Source organism: Gallinula chloropus (assembly GCF_964237585.1).
Source record: "Gallinula chloropus genome assembly, chromosome: 1".
Classification (NCBI taxonomy): Eukaryota; Metazoa; Chordata; class Aves; order Gruiformes; family Rallidae; genus Gallinula; species Gallinula chloropus.
Genome location: NC_140085.1, coordinates 125,078,631 through 125,103,411, shown reverse-complemented (window position 1 = coordinate 125,103,411; position 24,781 = coordinate 125,078,631). Strand labels below are relative to the sequence as shown.

Below are 24,781 nucleotides of genomic sequence, written 5' to 3'. Positions count from 1 at the left end.
ATACACATGTATTATCAGCATCTCTGACAAAACAAAATAATCGTCCCACAATTGCAATGTTTACCCGCAGCCTTTGGAATTTTATATTAGTATTTATTGTTAAACGGGTGTAAATAACAAGCTTCAGCATGACATGTTGGTTGTAAAAAAGAAAAAGCAGTCACTGCATATCTACTTTCTCAAGTCTGGCAAAATTATTTAAAAAAAAATAAACAAATAGATCACCACAACAGGACAATAATAATAAAAATTAACATACTATGGTTTCACTGGGAGGGGGAAAGAAAAAAAATATATGAGAAAATGACGTTTCACCATTGTCATTTTTATCTGAAGCCTTAAATTTCCAATGACTTCTTGCTCACACCCACACAAATGCAGCTCTACAGCCAGGACAACCACTGCAGGCACAGGCACATAAACAAGCTTCCCATATAAATGAGGTTCCCATGGCCACTTAGATGTTTAATTTAGTCATTTCACTGTGCTCAAAGAAAGTGTGCCTGCACAAAGAAGTATAATAGCTGTTCATATGCACGGAATTATACCTATTTAAGGAACATGGACCAACTTTCAAAGCAATAGAAGAATAGAAAGGAAAAGGCTGAGTTCGCCTGGAGAACCCAGAAGATGGGAATGTTCTTTAAAGTACAATATATTGTGAATTCTTTCCTTCTTGACTTCAGCAGTCCAAGCCTAAGTGAGCAAACAAGCTTTCCAATGTCAGCTCCCAGACAGGTTTAGCTACTGAAACCAACTATGAATCTTCAGTATAACTTAACACACTTCATACCCCTGGCTGTTGCCAATGTGTAAATGCAGTTTCTCTCATCCAGAATGCGACTCAACTGTAACGCAAATATAATGACTTCCACAAGTGCCATAAAGCAAAGTAGTATAAGAATAGATACAGTATATTAAGAAAAAGTGTCTCCAGTAGAATTGTTGAGCTCTTTCTGTGAAAGTAATGAAGTTATACTTACAAACATTATGTACAGCTAACATTTACATTCTAACAATTGTATTTTTATAGCAAGCAACCACTGATAAAGAAAAGTTTGCTGCTTAAATATCAAAACTAGTTTATGGTCTCATTTGACCTTTTTGACACTTATAATTACTTTAACACTATTTATTTACAAAGGAAACAGGTATACATCATACTTTTGTACTGTTTATGTCCTTATTTCGTTTGACCATTTGCATTTCAAAGTGTTCAGCTGACATGCAAAATCAAGGTGTTTGTACAATAGGCTGCTTTAGAGAATTAACACCATTCTTCTATAAATATGGCAGCTGGTATCTCAGGCCTTTAAAAATGCCATGTTTAGAAACTCAACTCCTTGCCTCTCCTTCTCTAGCTCCCAACAACTTTAACAACACAGATTTATTCATATATTGATTCTTCATTGCCCATACTCTGTTGTGGGGGAAAAAAGTTACTTTTCATGTTCTGACTGATGTGTGTGTCCTATATCTTCTCTCAGGAGCCAAAAAACAAAAAAAAAATTAAAGATGTTTGCTAGACAGTGATGGGTTGGGATCCTTACAAATTCTTAGAGCACATTATGTGATTATTGTCATAATACATGCTCTACTTAAGAAAGACCTAAGACCTTTATTACCTTAATATTTAAGCTAGTGAAATTTAAACACATTTTGTGGATTCCCAAGAAGGGAACAAATTTAAGCGAGTGTTTATGTTTTATATGGTAATTCACATAAAATATGAGTGCCCTCAAAAGGAGGGAATAACATAACACTGCCATAACACTTTTATATGTAGTAAATTTCTAATGGTTGCTTCCTTCATTGTATTTTCTTCTCTTGAGAACACTTTAGTTCATGTATTAGATTTATTTTTGCTAATACAAGCAATACAGGTTTCTTTCTCCTTAACTGCCTCAGTTTAAACAATACAGTTATTTCTTGGAAAATCAACACTTCTAAGGAGAAGTTGTAGAGACCTGCTTACACATCATACTGGCTTTTGCCCAACTGATCCATTCATGTGCTTTTTAGTATATCTTTGCAGTATCAACAAAGATAAATATTACTAAGTGGCTGGTGAAAAAAAAGTGAATCAACCATCAAGAAGTTGCCAACTTGGCTATTAAAGGAGTTAGAGTGTTATTCCTTATAGTTCAATGTTGTAAAACAGAACAGTAAGGCAAAGGGTAAACACACAGCAATCAGCTGCAAATCTACTTAAGCAAAACAAAACACAAGCTGGCAGATGTTGCCTTAATGACTAAAGTACTTGCTATGGCTGAACTGTATTACCAACAGGCAAAGTGGAATTTTACTGCTGCTTGCCTGCCTGTTGTTTTAAAGATCTGGTTCCTGGAAAAGGAGGTTTCACAATTTTTGCACTAACACAATTCTGATATTGAGGGCAGGTTAGAGGAAAAACAATTCAGAAGAAATGTAAGACACTCTTAATTTTTTTCTTTAAAAGAAAATAACAACAAAATAATTGGGCCATTTAAATTAAGGATATAGGGAAAAGAAACCAAAATACTTAGCAGAATATTTCCTCTTAACACTCAAGACATGTATAAATAGTGACAAAACTATTTCTAAAATACTGGATAAATGATCAAGACCATTATTTGGAATATACTATTACATCACTGTAAGGTCACTGAGTCACTAGAGCACTACTTACTCATGGTCTAGATGAAAGTAACACTCATGGATACATCTGAAATCACTGCACAGACACCTCAGTGGAGTACTACTTTTTCCTAGAGCCTGTGACAAACAGTTCATGTGTCTCCTAATGATTCTCTACATATTCCACTGTGGTTCAAAAAATCCCCAAACTTACAATCAGTGTTTTCTGCTTTACATAATAACCCAAAAGCTGAAGCATAGAGGGAGGGAAAGACAAGCAAATGAAACTCCCAGGCCATAACAAGTTGGCACTGAAGTCAAACAATGGCCCATGGACTCCACCTTCTTAACAAAAGAAATCTAGGAGGTTCTTTCAAGACCTCGATTAGGAGCTGCTCCATAAACAAAAGGATGAAAAAATCTACAGGTGCAGAAAGTCTTCCAAGCACAAGTCTCTTGCTGACTTAATGCCTTAGCACATCCATAATTTTCAAGAGTTCACAAAATACAGATAGAAATGTGACATAGCTCTTAGAGAAGCTTATCAACTATGTTTGTGGTATGCTTCATTTCCAAGTTCCCAAATCTTGAAAAGTCTTACAAAAATATATGCAAAACATTCAATTAAAAAAAATATTAGAAAGGTAGTAAAGCCATACAATGAAAATCTATGAAATTCTAATTTTACAGTTACATGGGAAAGCTTAACTATATCCTTTTGTACTTCTTAATGGTAAACATCCTCTCAGTCACCTAAACAGCTCTCTTCTAAGACATGAAAGATTTACTACAGTAATTCATCTAACACATGACCTATGAACACATCTGCAGGTTTTGTAGAAGCTTGCAGGGAGTGTGCCTTGAAGAATTTATGCTCTCTATTAGCCTAATACTCATCTGAGTCTCTGCAACAATGGGAATACCCATATTCAGGCAACATTAGACACACCTAGGTTCATGCCTGAAAAATTAACAGATTTAGAGATGACACATGAGCATCCACAGCAGCTGCAGACATCCTGAACCTCAGGATTATGAAGCCATCTCACGAAGCAGGGACCGTTGTTCCACAGACAGAGAAAAGTATATTTAATGTGGTTATCCCATCTAACCCTTTAGAGCTACTGATTTTACCTACTCATGGAGAACAGCTCTGAGCATTAGACACCCAGACTTCAACTTCAGAAAAAAATTAAACAAAAAGTGAGAATTGGGTATCCGCTGTTATGCAAAATCTCCTGAAATTATTGTGTATTTAACTAAACTGACTTTTCTGCCCTTATTCACAGACTTTAATTAAAACCATGTTAAAATCTAATTCAGTTCTAGTTTTAGTTATAAGCTATAAAACTTAATCCAAGGGACTGATTAAATCAACTTTGATTTAATTTTTACGTATCTCATCTAACATACAGTGATTTAAAACTCTTTTACTACTATAATGTAGTTTTTATTCTGCAATATGTTCTGATCTTACAGATTGCCTATTGGATGATTCACAATTTGGTGGCAAGCTGCAAAAATTGCTTTTAGCAAGAAACTGGTATCTAAAGCAAACACTGCAACACTGTGAAATGTAATCAAGAATGTGATCAAGGATCCAATAAAAACTTTCTTGACTAGAGATTTGCTTCAAAGGTACAAGATAGCATTTCTACTTTGAACCTGCTTCAATAGGATATGTTTGTCATTTTCAGATTCAGTTTATCACTCAAAACCACTACAGTGATTGTGATGTGTAGATATATACGTAGAAATATTAAACACTTCATTTTAAATATTTAAAACACATAATCTATCAACTGAAGTTAGTTTGCCACTGCTTACAGCAGAGCAAAATTGTCAGGAGGCAAAATTGGGTTTGAGAGAATTAAATGGCATTCCAAAGCCAGTAAAAAAAAAAAAAGAAAAAAAAAAGACAGAAGGGTTGTCATCTTTCTTTCCTTTCTCTCTATAATCATGTCATTTTCAAAAGTTACATCTCCTGTGATCTCCAACCAAAGCTGGACAATGAATATTAATGAAGTTTAACAACAAATCTAATAGTAGAATTTATATCCTACCTCTTATTAATGACAGCCCATGTCGCATTAATATTATCTGTCATCAGTTCTACTTTTCTGGTGTCATCTGCTGAATAGTCACGGAGCAGCTTCAACGCCATGTCATTTACCACATCCACGTTTATTTGCCACTGTCGGATTTCTTTTGAAAATTGCTGAAGTAAAAAGAAAAAGAGTAAACCTCAGACCACCATAAAATCAGAGAAGGAGATAAACAACTTCTATCATATTTTTATATATATAGACACACACATAAAAGGACTTCCTCAGATTTACTGGCAACTAAGGTCAGAGTCTTTCTAAATGTTTAAATTGTCTTAGTCATAGGACCACTTCTAATCTCTGAGAGAAGCAAGCAACCAAATCCTAAATGTCAGACAAAACATGACAGTTTAAATTGATGAACACTGATTACGTTGATTATTCTTTTTTGAGACACAAATAGATGGGTGCACTATTATGTATTATGCAAATTATCACTGTTTGTAATGCTGAATTATACTGATATGGAAAATAATGTGAAATAATATGATCTAATTTGATTTTTTGCACTGTGAAATACTACTGAGATTTGGACAATTAATACTCATGTTTTCACCTTTCTAAAGAAAAATTACTTTATTTTAGTGAATTGTTTATGTAATTAGTGCCATCTACTGGAACAGCCCTAAGTCTGCAATACAGCAAAAAATACTACTGGTAAACCTATTGATATCTAACACTAATTTATGCCTCCTAAGAAAACTTTTTAAATCTCAGTCATTCATTTCTTTTTTCCCTTTCCTCTCATTTTTCCTCTCTTCTTCCCGGTTCTCTCCAGCTGGGCCAACTGTCTCACTACAGAAGTAAGCCAGGAAATCCAGAATACTCATTCAGCCAACAACCAGCTGCCATGCATCTTTCCTGTCAGTCCTTCCACAGAAGTGCACGGAAGGTCCATATTTGATGTATAATGTGTAACAAAAAAAAAAGGAAAAAGCAAAGATAATCAATGGTCTAATTGTACTTTTGTACTATGCAAAGACCATAACTAGCCAACCAGAGCGACCATGCAAGTAAAACCAGTTTGCATTTGTAAATAGAAACAGTAAGTTACAAGTAAACATTAGAAGCAATCAAAACTCCCCACAAAAAAACCCACCCAAAAGCAAGATAAAAAACCCCAGCTGAGTTTGACTGTTGTTGTACTTTAAAATACATTTTTTTTTCTTCTGTGAAGGAAAAAAAAATGTATTTTAAAGTTTTTTTTCCTTCTGTGAAGGAAAAATGTATTTTAAAGTTTTTTTCCTTCTGTGAAGGAAAAAAAAAAGGTGTTTTTTCCTGTCCTTCTCCCAAAGCAGTATGCCTTTTGAAATCTTGTTTTGACTAAAGATAGGGAATTCTCCACACAAAAATTAGATACATAAACCCTAATTAAAGGGTAGAAATGCTGAGAAATTATAAATTTATCTTGAAGATTCTGTGCCCTTATGGTTTCATCCTAGGAAGTCTGTATCACAATTTTAAGATTGGGACTGAAATGTACTTTATCTTTGAATAGAGTCCAGAAGGAGTCTACTTTGATATATCTAGGTTCTCTCCAAAATTGTAAACTGAAAACTCCATGAGAGGGTGTGTCACCCAATTACTGTGCAGCAGACAATCTGAGGTACTATGAAAACAATCTGATTATCAGTTTTGAACAAGGGATTCTATTTCCACAATCAAAGGACGAGGTTACTACCTCCCTCTCCTGAAAACCATCTGAACATGTTAGGGTTAAGTTCACTGAATATGAAACTTAAATAATTTAAGTCATTTCCCTGTGTTAACTATGAAGATGTAGTCAGAAGAGGTGATATTTTTGTGGAAAGCAACTACCATTGCTTTGGATACCATTCTGGCCTTTCCTGACAGAATTATATATAATAAATATTAAGAAGTTAATATTTACACAAATATAATAAAAACATATAAACCAAACAATAAATTCTATAGTAATTGCAAATCAAGTTTTGTAGACTGCTTTATTGCAAGTATCCCTGCTACATTTAGGTCTATCCATCTTTATTATAATCTACCTTTCTCTTTGTTTAAAATTATGCAGGCATAGAGCTCTTTTTTTCTAGCCAGAGAATGACAGCAGACGAGCTGTTCACTGAATTACACAGGAAAGTTACCATAACATTTTGTCTGCACTGTAAATTAATGGCCTGTAAACTTTTACTTTTAAAATAAGTTCTTCTTACCAGTCCCATATGAATATAAATGACCTTATAAAACCTTCTAAACCCGGTTTTATAATAAAAATATGGAAAGATCCATTACAAGGTTATTTCCAAAAGTGTTGTTCTCACCATTAAATTCAACATTAATCCATTAACATCCTGACATTACTAACACTAGATCATCACTCAGGAAAGAAAGTATGAATATAGAGAACTTTGCTGAAAGAAACAATTTGTATTTTCTACTTGGTTGGAAATTGGTGTGGAATTCTTCAACAACTTTGAGGGGCGTGTGCCTTGCTTAACTTTGCTCTGTGCACAGACAATGAGAACAAAGTGTTGTGGTAAATCATTTAACTAAGGGGCTACCTGAGGCCCATCAACTCTTTTCTCACATAAATACAATTAATGTTTTAGATTTTTTTTTCCCCTCTTTTTCCTTTTATATTTTTAGATTGTATTTAGCTTTTACTGAAGAACATGTTGGGCTTTTTTTTAAAGGAAAATGCTTTATCACCTTAACATTCTTTTGACATATTTTAGAGCATTCTCTTTGTTCTGCTTGTGTTGTCATCATTGGAATTTACTGAGTTTGTTAAAAAGTTTAAAGAATTAAGGCTCGGCATCTATCATGTTACTTTGGCATAAATTTTCTTTTAATTTTTAATGAGAAGACACTAGTTGATGTTATTAGGAATAAAGTTTTTGTAATTAAGGATCACTGATTAAAACAAATATGGAAAATTAGAACTGGGCTTTTGTCTATCCCAGGACTGACCAGTGGAAGAAAATAAATGATTCACAGAAATTCAAATATAGCAACATTATGTACAGCATTATCCGATTCTAAGCCTGTCAATTCCCACACTAATCAGGGAAAAAAAATCTGGAAAATCAGGATGTTTTTCTGTCCTTTTGGGTGTGTGTTTGTGTGTGATGGTTTATTTATTTGCTTAAAGACTTATACTTAAATAATTATTATTTTTTAATCAGTAATTCTATTTAAGTGTCTGCGTCATAGCCAGTAACATTAACTTAACTGTTAATTGTTTTACTAAAATCAAAGCAGCACACTGTTAGCTCTAGAATCAACAAAATCCTGAGACTGGAAGTCATCCTATGTTGGTACAAAAAAAGTACCCAGTACTGGCAAAAAACTTCCCAGTAAGTCACATCCCTGCCAGAAGATGACAAAGGCAAACAAGATAACCTCATTCCTATCCACAAATCCAGGGCGTAAAGTTCAACCCCCAGGCTATGCCAGGTGAAGTCTGCCTGGTCTCCTGAGTCCCAACAGAGCAGGGGATGCAGTCAGGTTGGTATTTAATTTCCTGTTCAGACAAACAAGAAAGAAAGGAAGGAAATGTTGTCTCCATCCTTCTTCCTCTTCACTTTGGACATCCCTGCTAAATACAGGGAGAAGACATGCCTTATTAGCTCTTCCCAAACCAAGGAGACAAGGAGTAAACAGGCAATCCTAGCAGGTCAATTTTTTTCAATGTTAAGTTCAGAGACTAGTTTTAAGCAGCTTATATTTAGGAGACTTGGGGACAGAAAGAAGCTGAAGAGTAACTGTGTACTCTTTATATACCTATAACCTTCAGCCTGCTGAGTTAACCATCTGTAGTCAGCAATTAATAAATAACAACAAACAGGGCTTTAATGGGCAAAGACTGTCACTGGCCAGAATGACATTCTGATTCTCCATACCCAGTCTTAGAATTTAGTTCTCAGATATCAAAGAAACAAACCAACAAAAAAAACCCAACCAAAAAAAAAAAAAGGAATTTAAAACCCACTACTTCTCAGCAAATTAGTTCTGAATTGATTTCTGATTAACACAAGCACAGACTAAAAGTTCACTTAGAGCAGCAAGGAACTTTTGCATTGACTCAGCTGTCTTTAGGCAGACCTATAGCAATTAAATCAGAAGAACACTTGGCAACTAATTTCTCACACCAAGCTGTGTTGAGATACAAACCTGACAAATTTAATATGTCTGAAGAATTTAAGACTCTCACTGACCTCTCTCTTTTCCTCAACACAAACAAACAGAAATGACAGCTTTATTTTCGTCAGTGTAAAACAGCAAGCCAAAAGACAGCGAACTTACTCTACATATTCAGAGAACAACATCAAAATATACGTGTTTGGCACGGAAGGCTGGAAAGCATGTATTTTGAAGACTGGATGTGTTTCTAGGTCCTTCAGTTTAGCAAACACTATACACAAAAAATACAGAGCTACTAAACTTTAAAAAGATTTCCATTTTCCCTAGAATACATGACCCCTTATCTCAAGCATGAACACAACAGCTGATGCTGTCACATCTGAGAAGTTTCATGAGGGATTTGACAGAATAAGAATTACTGGCAGATGAAGAGAATTCCTCTAGGAAGGCTGGCAAAAAAAAGGAAAAAAAGGGAAAAAGAAGAGACTCCTAACACACACACACACACTCTCTAAGATAGAGGTGAATTTCTTCCAGACTTGTGGGAGAAAGGCTAGGCAAAACCAAACAAGTGAAAGCAAACGACTTTGGAATGGTAGACTTTTTTGATGTTCATATCATCATGAGGGCACAGCAAATTAAGGTGGACCAGCTGTGACACTGAAATTATAATTTTAGACTGTTGCTCGTAACTTGACACAACACATCATATTGAATACAGACTGGGATGGGAACAGAAGAAGATAACCCATGTTTAATTTCTTTAAAAGAAGAAATTAAAAGAACCTGTGTGTATCTGTTCAAGAACTTTGTTTATACATAGAGATATGTTCTATAAATAGGTATACTAGTATACTTTCTCTGTACCTTGGGGGACAGAGGAGAAGGGTATCTTCTTTTTTCTATCCTTGGAGAATGTTCATTCAAAATCCCCTTAATTTTTCCAAAAAGCATACACTCTTAGATGAAACTCATCTAAACCTCATATATTCTTGTAAAAAAGTGGACAGAAAATCCATTTCTAAAACTCTGTTTTCACTTATTTTCCTAGTTAAGTAGTTTGTGCTCGAGACATAAGACACTCCAACAAAATGACATAAGACTGTGCTTGCACAGAACTATTTTTTGTTAACTGAGTCTTTGAAGAGCTGGAACATCGACTTTGTTGAAGTTTTTTTTTTCTAAAAAAATCCCAACAAACAAACCAAAATGAAAATAAAAATACCCCAAAACCCAACAACAAAAAACCCAAACACTGGGCAGAAGCCAGAACTCTGACTGCAGAAAGACAGTGACAAATGGGAGTCCTCTACAATGACTGACAGTAGTATACATAATCTATAACTCTTTCCAATACATTTGTGAGTGATTGCCCTTGTTTAACATGATCCACCCTTCCCAAGTTATGACCCTAACAGTAAAATCTTAAATGAGAAAATGTAGCCACATCTTAGCCCTAAAACAATGGGCTGATTAATGGTTTTCTGCCTCTTACAGGGAAGAGGAGAAAAACAAAAGGAAAATAAAAAAAAGGACAAGGAAGAAAACCCAGCAGATTTTGTATCTACTTCTAAACACCAAAAATGTAATAATTAAGCCATGATGGAGATAAGTGAAGACTAACCATGAATACTTTTCATATACTTTCTCTAGTGACAAAAGCAGCTGAGGAGGACCTCACCCCACTGTTCTTCCCAGCAGTTCATTGCCAATCAGCTGTGCAAATAAGACTGTTCTCAGTCTGCAAACTTTAACTAAACAGCTGAGTGGAAAGAGTTAAACAAAGTAAAAATCTTTTGGGCAGGAGAGGAGAACGTATTAGAAAATGTTTGTGTAACTATTCTCCCAAATAACTAAAATCTAATGTTCCATTAGCATGGAGGCAGGACTCACTTTAAGAGGCTTATCAATTGGTTGGTTTCAATCTTGGTTTTTCCCAACCAGAAAATAAGATATTATTAATCTGAAACAGCTGTTCTCAAAATTTATTCATGAAGAATGTCATCAAAGTATGACTATTTCCATAACAAGAAACTTAAAACCTGATGCACCAGTTAGGTCATATCTGCATTGCTACTTGAGATACTTTGCTATGTAAGTTTACTGAGGTGCACATTTTATCACCTGGAATGTGACAATGATTTTGCAGTTAGCAATCCTGCCAAGGTGAAACCCTGTGAGATTATCTAGTTGCAAATCTAAAATGCTTGATCTCTAAAATATCTCCATATAGATTTTACGGGGGGGGTTCCCCCCTTTTTTTCCTTAGCTACTCCCAAACAACATATACAGCTTCATTAACAGTGCAGACAGACACACTAATACTTCAGGATTTCCCAGTCTGCAGTACCAGTGCAGCTGAGGCCATTGTACAGAAAACATGAGAAATACTTGTGCTGAAAGATCAGCCAGCTATATGTTATGATTTATAAATTAAGATGAATTCAAGGATTGCGTGACATATATTTTAGACTTTGTAAGTTAATTTCTTTCTAATCTTTTGTGGGAAATAAGGGATAAAGAGGTTGTTCTCAATATGGTCTATCCAATAGTTTCTTTAACAATTTAATTAACTCAAGCAGAAATATTTTAATTCTCAGTAGTGACCTTAAGCTCAGCGTTTTGCTTTTTCAGAGCTTCCACGGTGTAGGAAATTTCTTTCCACGACTCAAGCTTAGCTTTTCCTTGTTCAAGAACCTGCTCAGCTTCTTGTTTAGCTTCTAGCCACTGTGTTGAATCCTTTAACATCTCATGAAGCTGCTGTCTCCGGTTTTGGAGGTGTCCATGCACTTCATCCCACTGGCTCTGTATCTTTTCAACTGGTGAAACACAAAGGAAAAACAAAAGCTAAGTCACTTAACAGCTTTTTCTTGCTTTTTTTCTTTTTCTCTTTTTTTAAAAGAGTAAAAAATGTCTACATTTTTTAAAATTTACCATATTGGAGAGCTCTTGTATTTTTAAGCCACAATTGCAACTAATATAATTATAGTTTACCAAAGAAGAATAGATAAACTGTTTGGGGCCACAGTGTGACACTACGGTACACACAATACATAGCTTGTGTTTCGATGCATATGCAGCCAGAAATGCCAGGTTCGTGCCTCAAAAAGCATTATGAAACAGGATCACATCTGAGAAAAAGCATCAGCAATAACACTTCTTTTTCACCAAACCAATACAAGTTTTAATATTTTCTGATGAACAAGTTCTTTAGGGACTTCAGTAATACTAGTTCAAGATTTGTAGGAAGATATAATTAATGGCTATATTTTCTTATTTCATTAAGGCAAATGTTAGCAGACTGCAAAGACTAAAAAAAATTCTCATATATTCATGTTAATTATAAAATAAGATCAGTTTTATCCAATATTTGAAAGAAATGTGATTCATGGGATCTTAATCACTAAAGTCACTGATAAGAAGTGTTGGCTAGCATCCAGCATCGGACTCATCCATAGTAGCAGAAAAACATCAGGAACCCTACTCATCCAAGCAGTTGAAAGCAAACTGACAAACCAGAACTTTACAAATGATAAATTCTGTGCACCGCATGAAGAGATAGGTTTTAATTATTTTTTTTTAATTCCTAAAGGTTAGTCAGCACAAAATATATTCTCAATATTTTCTTGAGGACTGCCTCACTACACTGAATATTCAGAGGCCTTTTAAGGAGGGGAACAGATATTCCTAGAATACTCAGAAAGCAACTGAAATAATCATTGAGCAGTAGTTCCAACACTGCATCTTTCACTGCAGGGTTGATTCCAGAATAGTGCAGGCTAAAGACTAAAGGGATGAGGAAACTTTTTATCAATGCTCCTCCTTCTTCCAGAAGGAGAGGTAAAGATCATTCCATGGACTCTGATGAGGCTTAGAGAGAGAGACGAAAACCTCTCAGCGCTCCCTACTCAACCCTAGGGAGAAAAACTGAGTAAGCACAAATAGCAGCATGTTCAAGTCAAAGGAAATGCAAAAGGAACTGAAGAACTAGAACTGGAAAACACAAAGCAGATCAGAGCAAAGCAAGGATAGCCCAAGGCCCAAATACTTAAATTTAATCAGAAGTAAATCTAACCCCTCATTTTAGAAAGCTGTATACAAGCTCACAAAGCAACAATTCATTTCTGTGCACTATCTGGGTGAGCTCTGCAGTAAGCTTTAGGGTATACTTGAAACAACAAAGAGATTGTGGTCTGCAAGAAGGGCGAATACCAGAAGTGTTCTTGAACTGCTCTAGTAAAATCTCTGCACTATGCCCACAGCATGTGGCTCCAGGGTTGAGTCGGAGATCTAGGGGACAAAGACTGCCCAAACACTTTCCACAGCATTGCTGGCATACAGAAAATAACTGCCTCCTATTTCTTGCAAATAACTTATCGAGCTCCTTTCCCCTTCAATTCTGAGACATTCATTGTGTTATCTTTTGATTCCTGGCAATCTGGAGGTCTTGGTACATAGATGAAAAAAGTATAATAGCTTGATTATGTCAGCTGTCCATGGAAAAAAGAAAAAAATCTCGCCCACCTCATATTGTTGTATTATAAACTTTGTTGTTTGTTGGTGTTGAGTTGCTGTTTTTCTGTTTGGTTTTGCTGTTGGTTATTTTTGTCTTTTTTTTTGGGGGGGTGGGGGGTGGGGGTAGATTAAGAAATAAATGAAAGCTCTATTTCAGAACTGCTTCAAAATAAATCTGGGTCTATAATTGTTTTAATTCTTCATAATAAGAATTTCTGACATATATTATCAACTATAACAAAAAATATTTATAGATGGATCTTTTCCATAATGCCTCATGAGGTTCGTATCTAAGACATATTAGCAGACCTTCTCTAGGGACTCTGTTTTATTCAGTATGACCTAAGTTTTTCATCACATACCACAGTCTTGGGATTCTGTGACAACCAATTATTTCACCGAAGAGGGGAATGAGGCTGCATAATGAAAGATATATTCAGGACATCCCAGGAGTCAATTTATACAACTGAGTATGAATACACAAGCTCCAAACACAGGAAACATATTTCTTTGAGAAAATACTTTGGTTATGTCCCTCAAAAAGGGAAAAGAAAAGCTTCTGACATGGACACTTCAAAAATAACGTATGTAGTAGTTCTGCTTGATTAAAGATTGGAATTGAAGAGTTCAGGAAGTTACTAGGTAATCTAAACAATATCTATTAAAAAACAAAGTGGGATTTTTTTTTTTTCTTGAAACAGCAACTGACAAAAATCATTTAACAAAGAACTTCACTTGGGGATAAACACACCATGATATCTACATAATTAATCTGGCCTTTCTGAGCTAGAAGTATAAAAAATCCCCTCATTACTGAGGATGTTCCATTTGAATGTGAGTTATTGACTGGCACTGAGTAAGAAAAAAAAAACCCAAGCCTCTAAGGCTTAAAATATCAGAATTCACTTCCAAAATGGACTGAAAGGTACAGTGCAAATCAGTGTTTCCTAAGGATGTATTTTGTACCTGTGGATGCTCTTTACTGGGATGTTTCCCACAGAAGGAAAGGTGAATACCACTTACAGACAAAAAAAAAAAAAAGTTCACAAAATCTAATTTGAATGTGTATTATGTCAGAACTGATCCCAGCAAGTCATGAGCCCCTCACCTGAAGCACGTGAGTTACTGCAGATGAGAAATCTCAGAGAATTGCTATTAAATAATGTTGGAGAGCGGAAGACAATTTTTAAAGTATTCTGATTACAGGAGTTTTGTAGAAGGGCACTAATGCATAAAAGGCTTTCTCTGGTTACTAACAGAGATAGGTTTATCAAAATATTTAAGAGTCTTTTATAAGAAAGCAATGAGAAATTTCAGTACAAATCTTTTTCAGACTGCCAGTCTGCCTATAGCCTTGGGAGGGTTATTTCTGCTGTCAGGACATTATAAAATCCTTAAAATGACAATGAACATATGGGATTCAGCATAGGAAAAATTAATTTCTTCTGAAGCCCAAGCACCTGGAACAAGAAAGACAACCCTAGGAAAAGAAACAGAGTTCCAAACCCAGAAAAATAGATGAATCAATGGCATGTGATGCAACTGTTCCAGAAAATGATTTGCCAAAGTTTTGGACAACTGCAGAAAAAATAGCTATCTCCGACCTTGAATTTAAAGTCCTCAATAAGCAGTATACAATCAATGAAAAAAAAATCAACCTCACCCCCCCCCCCCCCAAAAAAAAAAAATGCCCCAAACCAGCCCCCTCTCCTCCCAACAAACCACAACACCAGAGAAAAGGCTATTGCAAAGATTACATAATATCCTGAAACCTAAGAATATTTAGTATGGCCAAAGTAGTAAGCTTTGCTAGGACAAAAAATAATGCAATTGTCCTTATTGCACTCTGGATTGTAATAGCATATTACTGAGATCAGATTCTGCTCTTTATATTTTGTCTCATTGCGCCTACATACTGTGATGACTACACATTGAAAATGCCTAGATAGACAGAGTAAATGTGTATCCATGTGCACTATTAATATCACTGAAGCACAGGAATTTCAAATAATTAGTAATGATGACAAAAGCCTTTTTTTCCCCCACAGTTCAGTGGTTTCTCAGTTTACATTGTGCATTATAGCTAAGTCCTGTGCCTTCTCCATTTCAAAGCCCAGTCTCTTTTTCACTATGGCACTCGCCCTTCAAGTGCAATTCTCTTTCTTTCCCTGTCCTGCCTAAATTGGGCCTATCACAGCATGCTATCTTTATTGTAAAAAAATTGGGCATATCACACAGCATGATATCTTTATTATAAAAAATCAGTGTTTGAACTTAACTCAAGAAGATTCTTATTTTTTTAATTTATAGAATTTTTTTACCAACCAATCTGCAAAGAGGCAATTGGGAAAAAAAGGACATTTTCTTTACAGACTTAAGAAAAAGAAATAATTTGAGATCATTAAAATCCATTAATGTCGCCATTAACTAGCTTTATTTTAATAAAACAAAAATATTTTACAATTCAAAAATCTAAACTGAGTATCAGAATGACAAAATATATTCAAGAGTTGATTTCCTGAAGTGAAACTCAAATCCCACCCATTTCCTAATCGCAGTGCTCCAGGCACAAGTCCTCCTCCACTTACACAAGTTTTGTGCTTGCTTTCCAGGAAGCGTCCCAGCATTGTTCCAGCCTAGTCCAACAGTGAACCCTCTCAAAATAATAATTTATGTGCATGGTGAGATTCTACCAGTATGCACTACCATCCACTAGTTGTTCAATAGTGAGTATATCACCAAGGTGAAGAAAAGAAATTCTGCTGAACTGAGTGCAGATTTAGTAAGTTACTAGAAGAAATAACAAAGTAGAAAACTGTATTTAAAGGAATCAAACACAAAATAACTGCTTTTCAATCTGGTTATCATTGATTTAGTACGAAGAGAAAAGCAATCTCAGTGAAGGAGACTGCTGGCTTAAGATTCTTTTTTGTTTGTTAACCTAAATTTTTCTAATGTTTTTTTCATACGCAAGGTACAATAGAAAAACAACAAACAAAAATCTCTTTTTCTCTCTTAAAAGTTCATATAATTGATAAGGCAAATATAACTCTCTTCACTGAGAGAATTTACTCTCTGCTGTTTATTACACAGTGGGCAGAAAAGGAGTCTGAGAAGAGGCTGTCAGTCACAGCAAAAATAATGTTCATCTTACTGTAAGTTACATTTAGCCTATGCAGAGATGAAAAAAAGCAAAGCAATCATTACATGCCAGTTTGATGTCTATTGAATCCAGTACACACTCCAAAAAGAAGTGAACAAGTAAATGAATAGCATCAGAATTTGAGAGGTAGAATACCTCCACTTTCCTTGCCCAACAAATTACCTAAACTGCACTCATTTTGCTCTGTAGGAGAGCGGTTTTCAAAAACATTATTGTCAATATATCGACATTTTCCTATGAAAGTAATTTTTCACAATAGGTTTGTAGATTTGAAGACTAGAGGGACTAATGCAATCTGACCTGCTGTAGAATATAACTGGAGAACAGCACGTCACCAAAAGAAGCTACCGATGCAGTGATACTCTTCAGATGAAAAATGAAAATCATTTCATGTGCATCTTTGAGTGTTTCAATTTACTTATAGCTTGCAACAATGATCATGTCAAAAAGGCACACTGAACTTGAAATCTAGCCTATTCTGAAAAACTACTTATGTAGAATTTCATATTTTTGTCATAATCTCTCAAGCCTTACGGGTCGGTATTTTTGCCCCCCGTCCTTTGTAGCTGTATGAAACACTCAATGAATCTGAAGAAAAAGGGGAGATCTTAATTCTTAGGGCACTGAGTAGCCTTTAAACACTATGGCCCTACAGGATAGCTGTCACTGATAAATAGAATGAAAGCATGAGGAAGAAAACACTTTAGATCCCCTGCCAATTTTAACAACTTCAGCTGTCAATGTTATGTAAAACAGGTTAAGAAATTCGTGTGTTGCAATTCATTCACATAATTTTGTTATAGAACTGGGTGTAGTCTGGTCTGAATGTGATTTGCAGGCACAGGCTACAACATACAGTGCTGTATATAACAGTGCAGGCACCAGCCAGCACTACAGGTAGGTGTTGGCAAGACACGGTAGTACGCAGAGCTAAACTGAGTACCTTGTGATTGCAATATTAGAAAACACTGAAAACATAAAGACTGTAGATATTTGGGAGTGATGGATTTAATATAGCCTAAGCAAAGCATTGTCATTGGTAACCCTGGAAGCATACTCACAGAGCTTCAAAGTTGTCAATACATGACTTTTTTTCAATCATGTGTTAACCTGAAAATTGCTCCTACATCTCCCTAGAGATTACTCCTAAATCTCCCTGGAGTTTAAGTCCTTCACTAAGTTTTTTTCAGATAAATGTACACGTTTAAAGCTTCATCTTTGAATAGGCTATAACATTGGATTCATTTCTGTTGGAGTTGCAGCCCCATAATATACTTTTCCTTGAATGTTCTAGATAGCCAATTGTTACGTATTTCATCTTACATCATAAGCTTTTAACTAATCCATACATTTATTCATATAAAATTTAGGTCAGTTAAACTTTTGTGGCATATAGAACACTAGCATTTACAATCCTTAGAATTTTAAGTGTGTCTTACTAATCAGTGACCAGGCTTTCCAAGAGGCATGATGGAGAAACTTGAACATACAGATTTAAGCAGAAACATACTAGGCTACACCACCTTTTTTTACACTTTCTCCTGTATGCCACTATACAGTGTAATTGCCACTATACAGTGTAATTTCCCCTATAATAAGGATTTTTAAAAATGAGGAAAAAGAGATGTTTTTCATAGGCTTAAAAGACCTTTCATTATTGCATTGTTCTAAGTCAATAAACCTAGACCAACTTTTTGGCTTTTTCCCTAGAAAAAGGATTCAGTTAAAGTTATCCATCTGTCATTTATTTCCTTCTGAAAGTGCTCTACCTCATCTTCCACTGCTTTCCAGAACATGAGGTGTTTGACATCAGTCATATCCTTCAAGGAGGAATAACTTTATTAAAGTCTATCATACAACATTCCTTGACAAAAGGATGACAACTCTGCTCTTATGAACAATTATGAATCAGAGAGATTGGTCTGTGGAGCACATTTGGATGGGAGATCCAGAGTCAAATAAGGATAAGTTTAAAACATTTCTTCTTTAAATGCTGAAGCACTTAGGGAGTTATGGAACACTTATAACATCTACTAAGTTGCTGCCTGTAGGCTATCATTATGGAGTGGAGCTGGATAGGACAGAGTACACGGTAGAGAAAAGTTGGAGTCAGTGTACTCAGATACTCAGTAATTTACGCTTCATCTGTCCTTTATCTGTTCTTGCAAAGCAGTGTTTCTCTTAACCTTTTTCAGAGGCTTATAAAAGTCATACTTATTAAACAATGGCATTAGAAAATTATGGTAACACTTTAACTATGGAAAAACACTAACAAAATGTCATCTAAGACATTTAGATGGTCAGTAATGTGATGAGAGGATTTAGCCAATAAAGCCAAAATTAATGGGGAGAGGCAACTTAAAATATCTAGCTTAATGTGTATTCTGTCACTTATGGCAGTAAATTGTCAAATGTGGCTTTTATACTCCATTAATCTATTAAGGCATATAGGGAAATAGCATTCCTTATCATACATGTATCATAATGTGTAATGACACTTTAAAAAAAAGACTATGGCTTACCAAAAATTAGCCAAAACAGAAAGTATGTACACAAATTAAGATGAAAAGTGAATTAATAGTGCCTGGGAATACTCTTGTGGAATATACTAGTTTCTAAGATTAGAGAAAAGGTATTGCAAGGGAAACTAGAAGAAGCTACATTGAGAGCCTTTGTCTTTCGGTGTGATGAAGAACAATGAAAATGTAGCTGAAAGACCTGTCAAGGCACAAAAGACCTAGGAGGAAGAACGTTACCTTCCCTGGCTTGTCAGAGGCTAAGAAAGATAGTAAGGAACATTTCAACAAATTTATTTTTTTTAAACCCTATATACTCATAATCTCATTTTGTAATTGATACTTTTAGGGGGGAAATTATTTCCAACTATTGCAACTCTATGATTTAATTTTGTTTTCTTTCAGTAGGGTTAGCCTATTTTCCTTTTATCTAAAAATTGCTTCCATATGATCAAACTAACAAAGGTCACTCTGTTCCTTTGGAAGTGTCAGATCAAACAGAGTGAACTGAAAACTGTCAAGTGGTTTTCACTAAGCACCAAGTGAATAATTCTTCAGCAGAGTGAAATATGCTTTATACCTTGCTATATGGAGTGGGAGTTAGAGACCAGACTAAGCTGGTAGCACATCTAAAGAAATCAGTTTCTTATAACAAGTAAAAAGCAACTTCCATGACCGAGTACTGAGAAGGGCATGCAAGAGCTCATTATTTAGAAAACAGAACCTCCAGAAATCACTCCCTAGTTTGTCAAGTTTTTTATAAAAGTAGTTGTGTATGTAACATTCATCACCTCTCAAATGAAGTTTTTGTGCTCATTCTTTCATTAAAACAGTTCATAGTATGCATGAAGGAAGAGCATTTGCCCTGTGTTTTAAAATGATATGCAATCTGTGAAAATTTCATGTGAGAAATAAACACCCTAAAGAGAATATTATTCAGGATTTAGTATGAAATGGGTAACAAACCTAAGCTTAGGTTTGCTAGAGAAACAAACCCACACATGTATGCAGGCAAGTATTGACTAGGAAGATGGATAGACAGATTAGGGCACGAACCTCTGATACTTATTTATTGCCATCAGAGCCCTAAGTAGAGCAGGATATCTATGGAGAAACAACCACCACAGTCGGTGCCAGTGACCAGTTTGGTCCCACTGCTCAAGCAGGACACAGAGCCAGCAGTGTGTCTTCCGTGACCAGGGAGCAGGGTGCACATGGACAAGCCAGCAGAAGTTAACTAGATTTTTTTTTTTTTCTGAAGAGTCTCCCATATTTTGATGATATCAAAATATATATATTTGCAGTAACATACCGACTGAAAAAAGAGTTCGCTTGCTGGAATGATTTAATCGTCTTTCAAAATGTTGGTTTCATTCAATTTTCTTCTTGTATGTAGAAAACAGCTACTGCATTACTGAATCTAACTAATTTCTTAAATAGTCATCGTATAATTAGAAAGATTTACATTTGATTTAGAAAGGTAGTCAGATAAGCGAAAGCACAAGTAACCCAACCATTTCAGTTTTAAATTTATAGAAAAGTTTTCAAAGAACTTAAATAGGGAAAAGAATGTTAATTTCTGTCTTTTCTTAAGAATGAAAGGATTAATTAGAAGTGACTATGTATTTTAGTGTTTATCTTTGCCTAAAAGTCCACTAATGATTTTTCTAGGATTTTAGTTCCATAAGCTATTAGAAGGAAAATCATTTATGATTATTAATCTAATTTTTGTTCATGGATTACAGCATCTGTAATAAGCAACCTATCTACAAAATACTTTAAAAAACCATTTATTCGGGGAAAAAATATGACTTATCTGTGTGTGTATTTAAAATGGGACATTAAATTAGTGAAATTGCATTCTACTTTCTCTTAACATAAATAAGAATGCTATTAGTATTACTAAAATACATCAGTTTTCATATACTAACACTTCCATAGACTTCCATACTTAGTGATGCAAAAATATAATGGTAGCTCTGGCATTTTAAGTCCTGAAACATATGAAAATTCATTGCCTACCTAATGAAGCATACAGGCAATGAATTTCAGAACTCTTAGTGCCATCTAACTTTGTGTTGTCATCATACATTCATATTTACAACATGTATTTTAATGTCAACAGCCTACTGACTCCTAAGGAGTTTAGGCCAAGGCTTGATTTTCAAATATATCTGAAGTTGTTAACCTGTACATTGATTTGCTTTGGTTTTCATTTAATAGATCCAGTTCTAACTGTATGGGAAAGACTGTAGGAGATCTTAGAATACCAAAATACCTAGGAAATTAATATATACTTAGGAATTCTGCAAATGCATGAATACCAATTTCCATGTTACTGAAGTAAAGTTTTACACAGTGTTTATATTTGTGTTTTCTTCTTCAAGAAGAAAATAATTTCCTCAGGAGAAACTTCACTCCCCACCAAAGCCACAAATCCAAAATTAATAGAGAAGAATTTCTTCCTTAAATGTATTCTAAATCTACCCCCCTTCAGTTGGAAACCATTATCCTATATCCTTTCACCAAAGGGCTTGGTAAAAAAATGTCTCTCTGCCTTTCTTACAAGCTATATTGAAAGGCTGCAATAAGGTCTCCTTGGAGTCTTCTCCAGGCTGAAGAACCCCAACTCTCTCAGCCTGCCTTCCTAGGAGAGGTGAACCGGCCCTCATGGCCCTTCTCTAGACCCACTTTAACAGGTACATGTTACGGGTACACTTGTACTGGGGATCCCAGAGCAGGATGCAGTACCCAGTGATGTACTGAAATATCAGGTGTACAGCTTCCTCTGTGATATTTTTTCAGGAACAGCTGACTAGGAATTCCAGCACAAACAGAAGCTTACAGACTCAAAGTAACGTTTACACAACAGATGATGTGATTATGTACTGTACTGGTGATTTGGGTAAAGTGATTACTTCTCTTACAATAAGCTTCCTGAGGGGAAAAAAGCACCAGATATCACAAGACTGTAAATTAAGGACTGTACATCTTGTCTCAATAGAAACAATCTTATTTTTTTAGATTTACAAATACAGTCTTTCAGAAAAATTACATCAATACTGAACTAAGTATTTCCAAAGTGAGTTAATGCCTTGGGACACTCATTTCTACTTCATATTAACATTTCTACATTTTACACCCCATTCTGTGTTCCCTTCCCCATTTGCATCTATTTTCTATATACTTCATATGTTTTCAGTCTGATACTGTACACATGTTCCCATGCAATTGAAATGTTGTTGCATAGACACTTTTCTAAATATTCTGCTCCAGGTTCTAAGTTCTACCTAGGCCAGATTCCACCACTCTCTCATCATCTATCACCCTTTTCAACATCTACTCTCCTTTGCTATTACTCAGCTATGGATTGCCCAGGTCACCCTCTGATGGGTCACTGTCTCATCTCTCATGCAATAGGCCTGCTGACAAGGAAGATGATATAAGAGCAGCTAATGTCCAGAGTTTTTATGCTATTTCTCCTTCCCTCCCCTTTTATCATGACAAAGGCTGGCACAATCCTGTGAGCATTGCTACTCACTAAACCCAGATTGAAAAGCCTCTGAGCCACTATTTTCATATGTTTATAGTCCTGGAAACAGTAGTAGAATTAAATTCTTTGAATTAGCTACAGCATTTCATAAGTCACCATAATGATGATTTAGTATACATAATGAAATAAAAAGATCAGCTGGTGCAACCACCCACCAATGGCTTAGGACCTCTTGCGCACAGGCTAAGCTGGTATTTACACAGGTTGGTCTTGCAAAGGAGATTTGGGGCTGTGCAAAATACTCTTTTTTTTTTTTTCCTTGGTTTATTCCCAATTCAAGCAAAGCTAAAACCATGATAAATTTACATTGAGCATAGCCACAGTAAAATCCGTAGGCCAAAGGTACTCCAGGGTGCTTAACTAGATTATATTGGAACCTGCAGTTCTCAAGACATGTTCTTTGTGTACCACATTTGTTTTAGAAAAAGACATGGGACAACAACATACAACAAAATCTGCATTTGCCTGATATTACAGATTATGTAGCATCTAAATTTAGCTTGCAATCTCTGCAGAGCAGGACCTTCGTTTCCTGTTTGCTCTGTAATCAGTCCAGAAAATCATGGTCTGGCATAAATGACAATACACTGCTCTGACAGAGTTTTTTAAAGTAACTGTGGGCATCTAATGTTGCTTATCAAACTCTTGATGAAATATCAGTGGACAAGTAATTTGATCACATTTGGAAAACCATTTCTTAACAATTCCTTTTTTTGTTATTTCAATTTATTTTCATTTTGATGAATTTGTTGCAACACAGCTAGCATAAGCCTTCTGTTTGTAACATGATGCATAAAAATAAAATAAAATGGATATCTTTACTGTGTACAGGTCTGCATCTAGTCATATTTACAATGTTCTAAGCAGGTTATTACATCTAACACTACCTTGGAAACACTGTCCTGAACAGCAAAGACTTAGGTTTGTCGTATTCAAATGAAACATGGTCAAAAACCTTGTCTTCTGAACAAGAAGACATGGCAGAAAAAGGCTGGGAGACAAGATACGTTATCCCATCTTATCTAGGTAAAGAACTGCATATACAAAATCAAAAGACTTCTCTTGGAATTACAAAGAAAGTCAGTATCAGATCTGGCAATTAAAATCCTCACCTCTGATGACACAAGAAGTTTGCTTTTACTGTATTTGCATTGATCCCTAAAGGCAAAAAGAAAAAAACCCCAACCATATATTATCACAACTGACCTTAGGGATAAGGAATAAATCAGTACTTAGAGTTGCCATGGAGCTTTCACTAGGAAAAATAGCGAAGAATGTGAAGTATTCCTTCAAAGAAGGGATAAAAAAATCCTGATTTATTTGTTGTGATAGCCCACCTTCCCAACAGGCTGCCTCAGGCTTCGCAAACATTCTCTCTATACTTTCCATCGCATTTATGATGGTTTCTCTTGACATCCTGGAATTTTTTATTACCCTTATCTTACCTCTTCTTTGGTGAATGAAAGTTACAGATTCGACCAAAGTAATACTTAGTCCATGTGTTTTTATATTAACATTTGGATTCCAGGTCATGTTTCAGCCCAGTGAAAACACAACTACTTGTTCCCACTTTGTGTCCAAAGATGAAGCATTTCCATCACTTTCAAAGCAATCTGTGACTTCTCACTGACAAAAGTCACCCTGTGTGGGTAGCTATCAGAGCACAGCACCTTCATTGCTGATGGCAACACCCCTCTCAGACCTCTCTGAGATGTTTCCAGCATGCAGTGCTAGACGCACGGGCAGTGTTTCTGAGCAGAAAGCAGCCAGGCAGTTTAATTAAACTTAGGAAGTAACATAGGTGATAGGGGAATGGTTGGACTAGAGGATCCTGGAGGTCTTTTCCAACCTTTATGACTCTATGAAACTTAAAAATTCAGAGATACCTCAAATGGTAAATGTGAAGCAGATAGGATCAAGTCTAAGAGAAGTTAGCATCTAAAACCTAAGACTGCTATTTGGCTAATGTTTTTCCAGACCTCACATATTGCAATCGGAAAAGTAAGAGGACACTTCTCATAAAGGCCACAAAAACACCAAAGATTCTTCTGAAGGCCTAAGTATTCATGTGGTACCTCTGCACTAACATCTTGCAGACAGGGTGGCAGCAGGCAGGGGCAGCAGGCAGAGTGGGAAGCTGGTGAGGAAGCACAACAGGAGAGAGGCAAGGAGAAGCATGAAGAGGTGCATTTGGAGA

At 35.6% G+C, this 24,781-nt stretch overlaps 1 protein-coding gene across 4 annotated transcripts in view; it reads right to left on the bottom strand.

Moving 5' to 3' along the window:
* DMD (dystrophin) overlaps nucleotides 1–24,781 on the bottom strand; it is a gene marked incomplete at its 5' end in the record, with an annotated part of 1,290,802 nt that overhangs the window by 280,105 nt on the left and 985,916 nt on the right. For all 4 annotated transcript variants that reach the window (XM_084279200.1, XM_084279202.1, XM_084279199.1 and 1 more), the window contains 2 exons: nucleotides 4,680–4,834; nucleotides 11,445–11,656. In XM_084279200.1, the coding sequence (XP_084135326.1) occupies nucleotides 4,680–4,834; nucleotides 11,445–11,656 (367 nt within the window). The remainder of the gene's footprint in view (nucleotides 1–4,679; nucleotides 4,835–11,444; nucleotides 11,657–24,781) is intronic.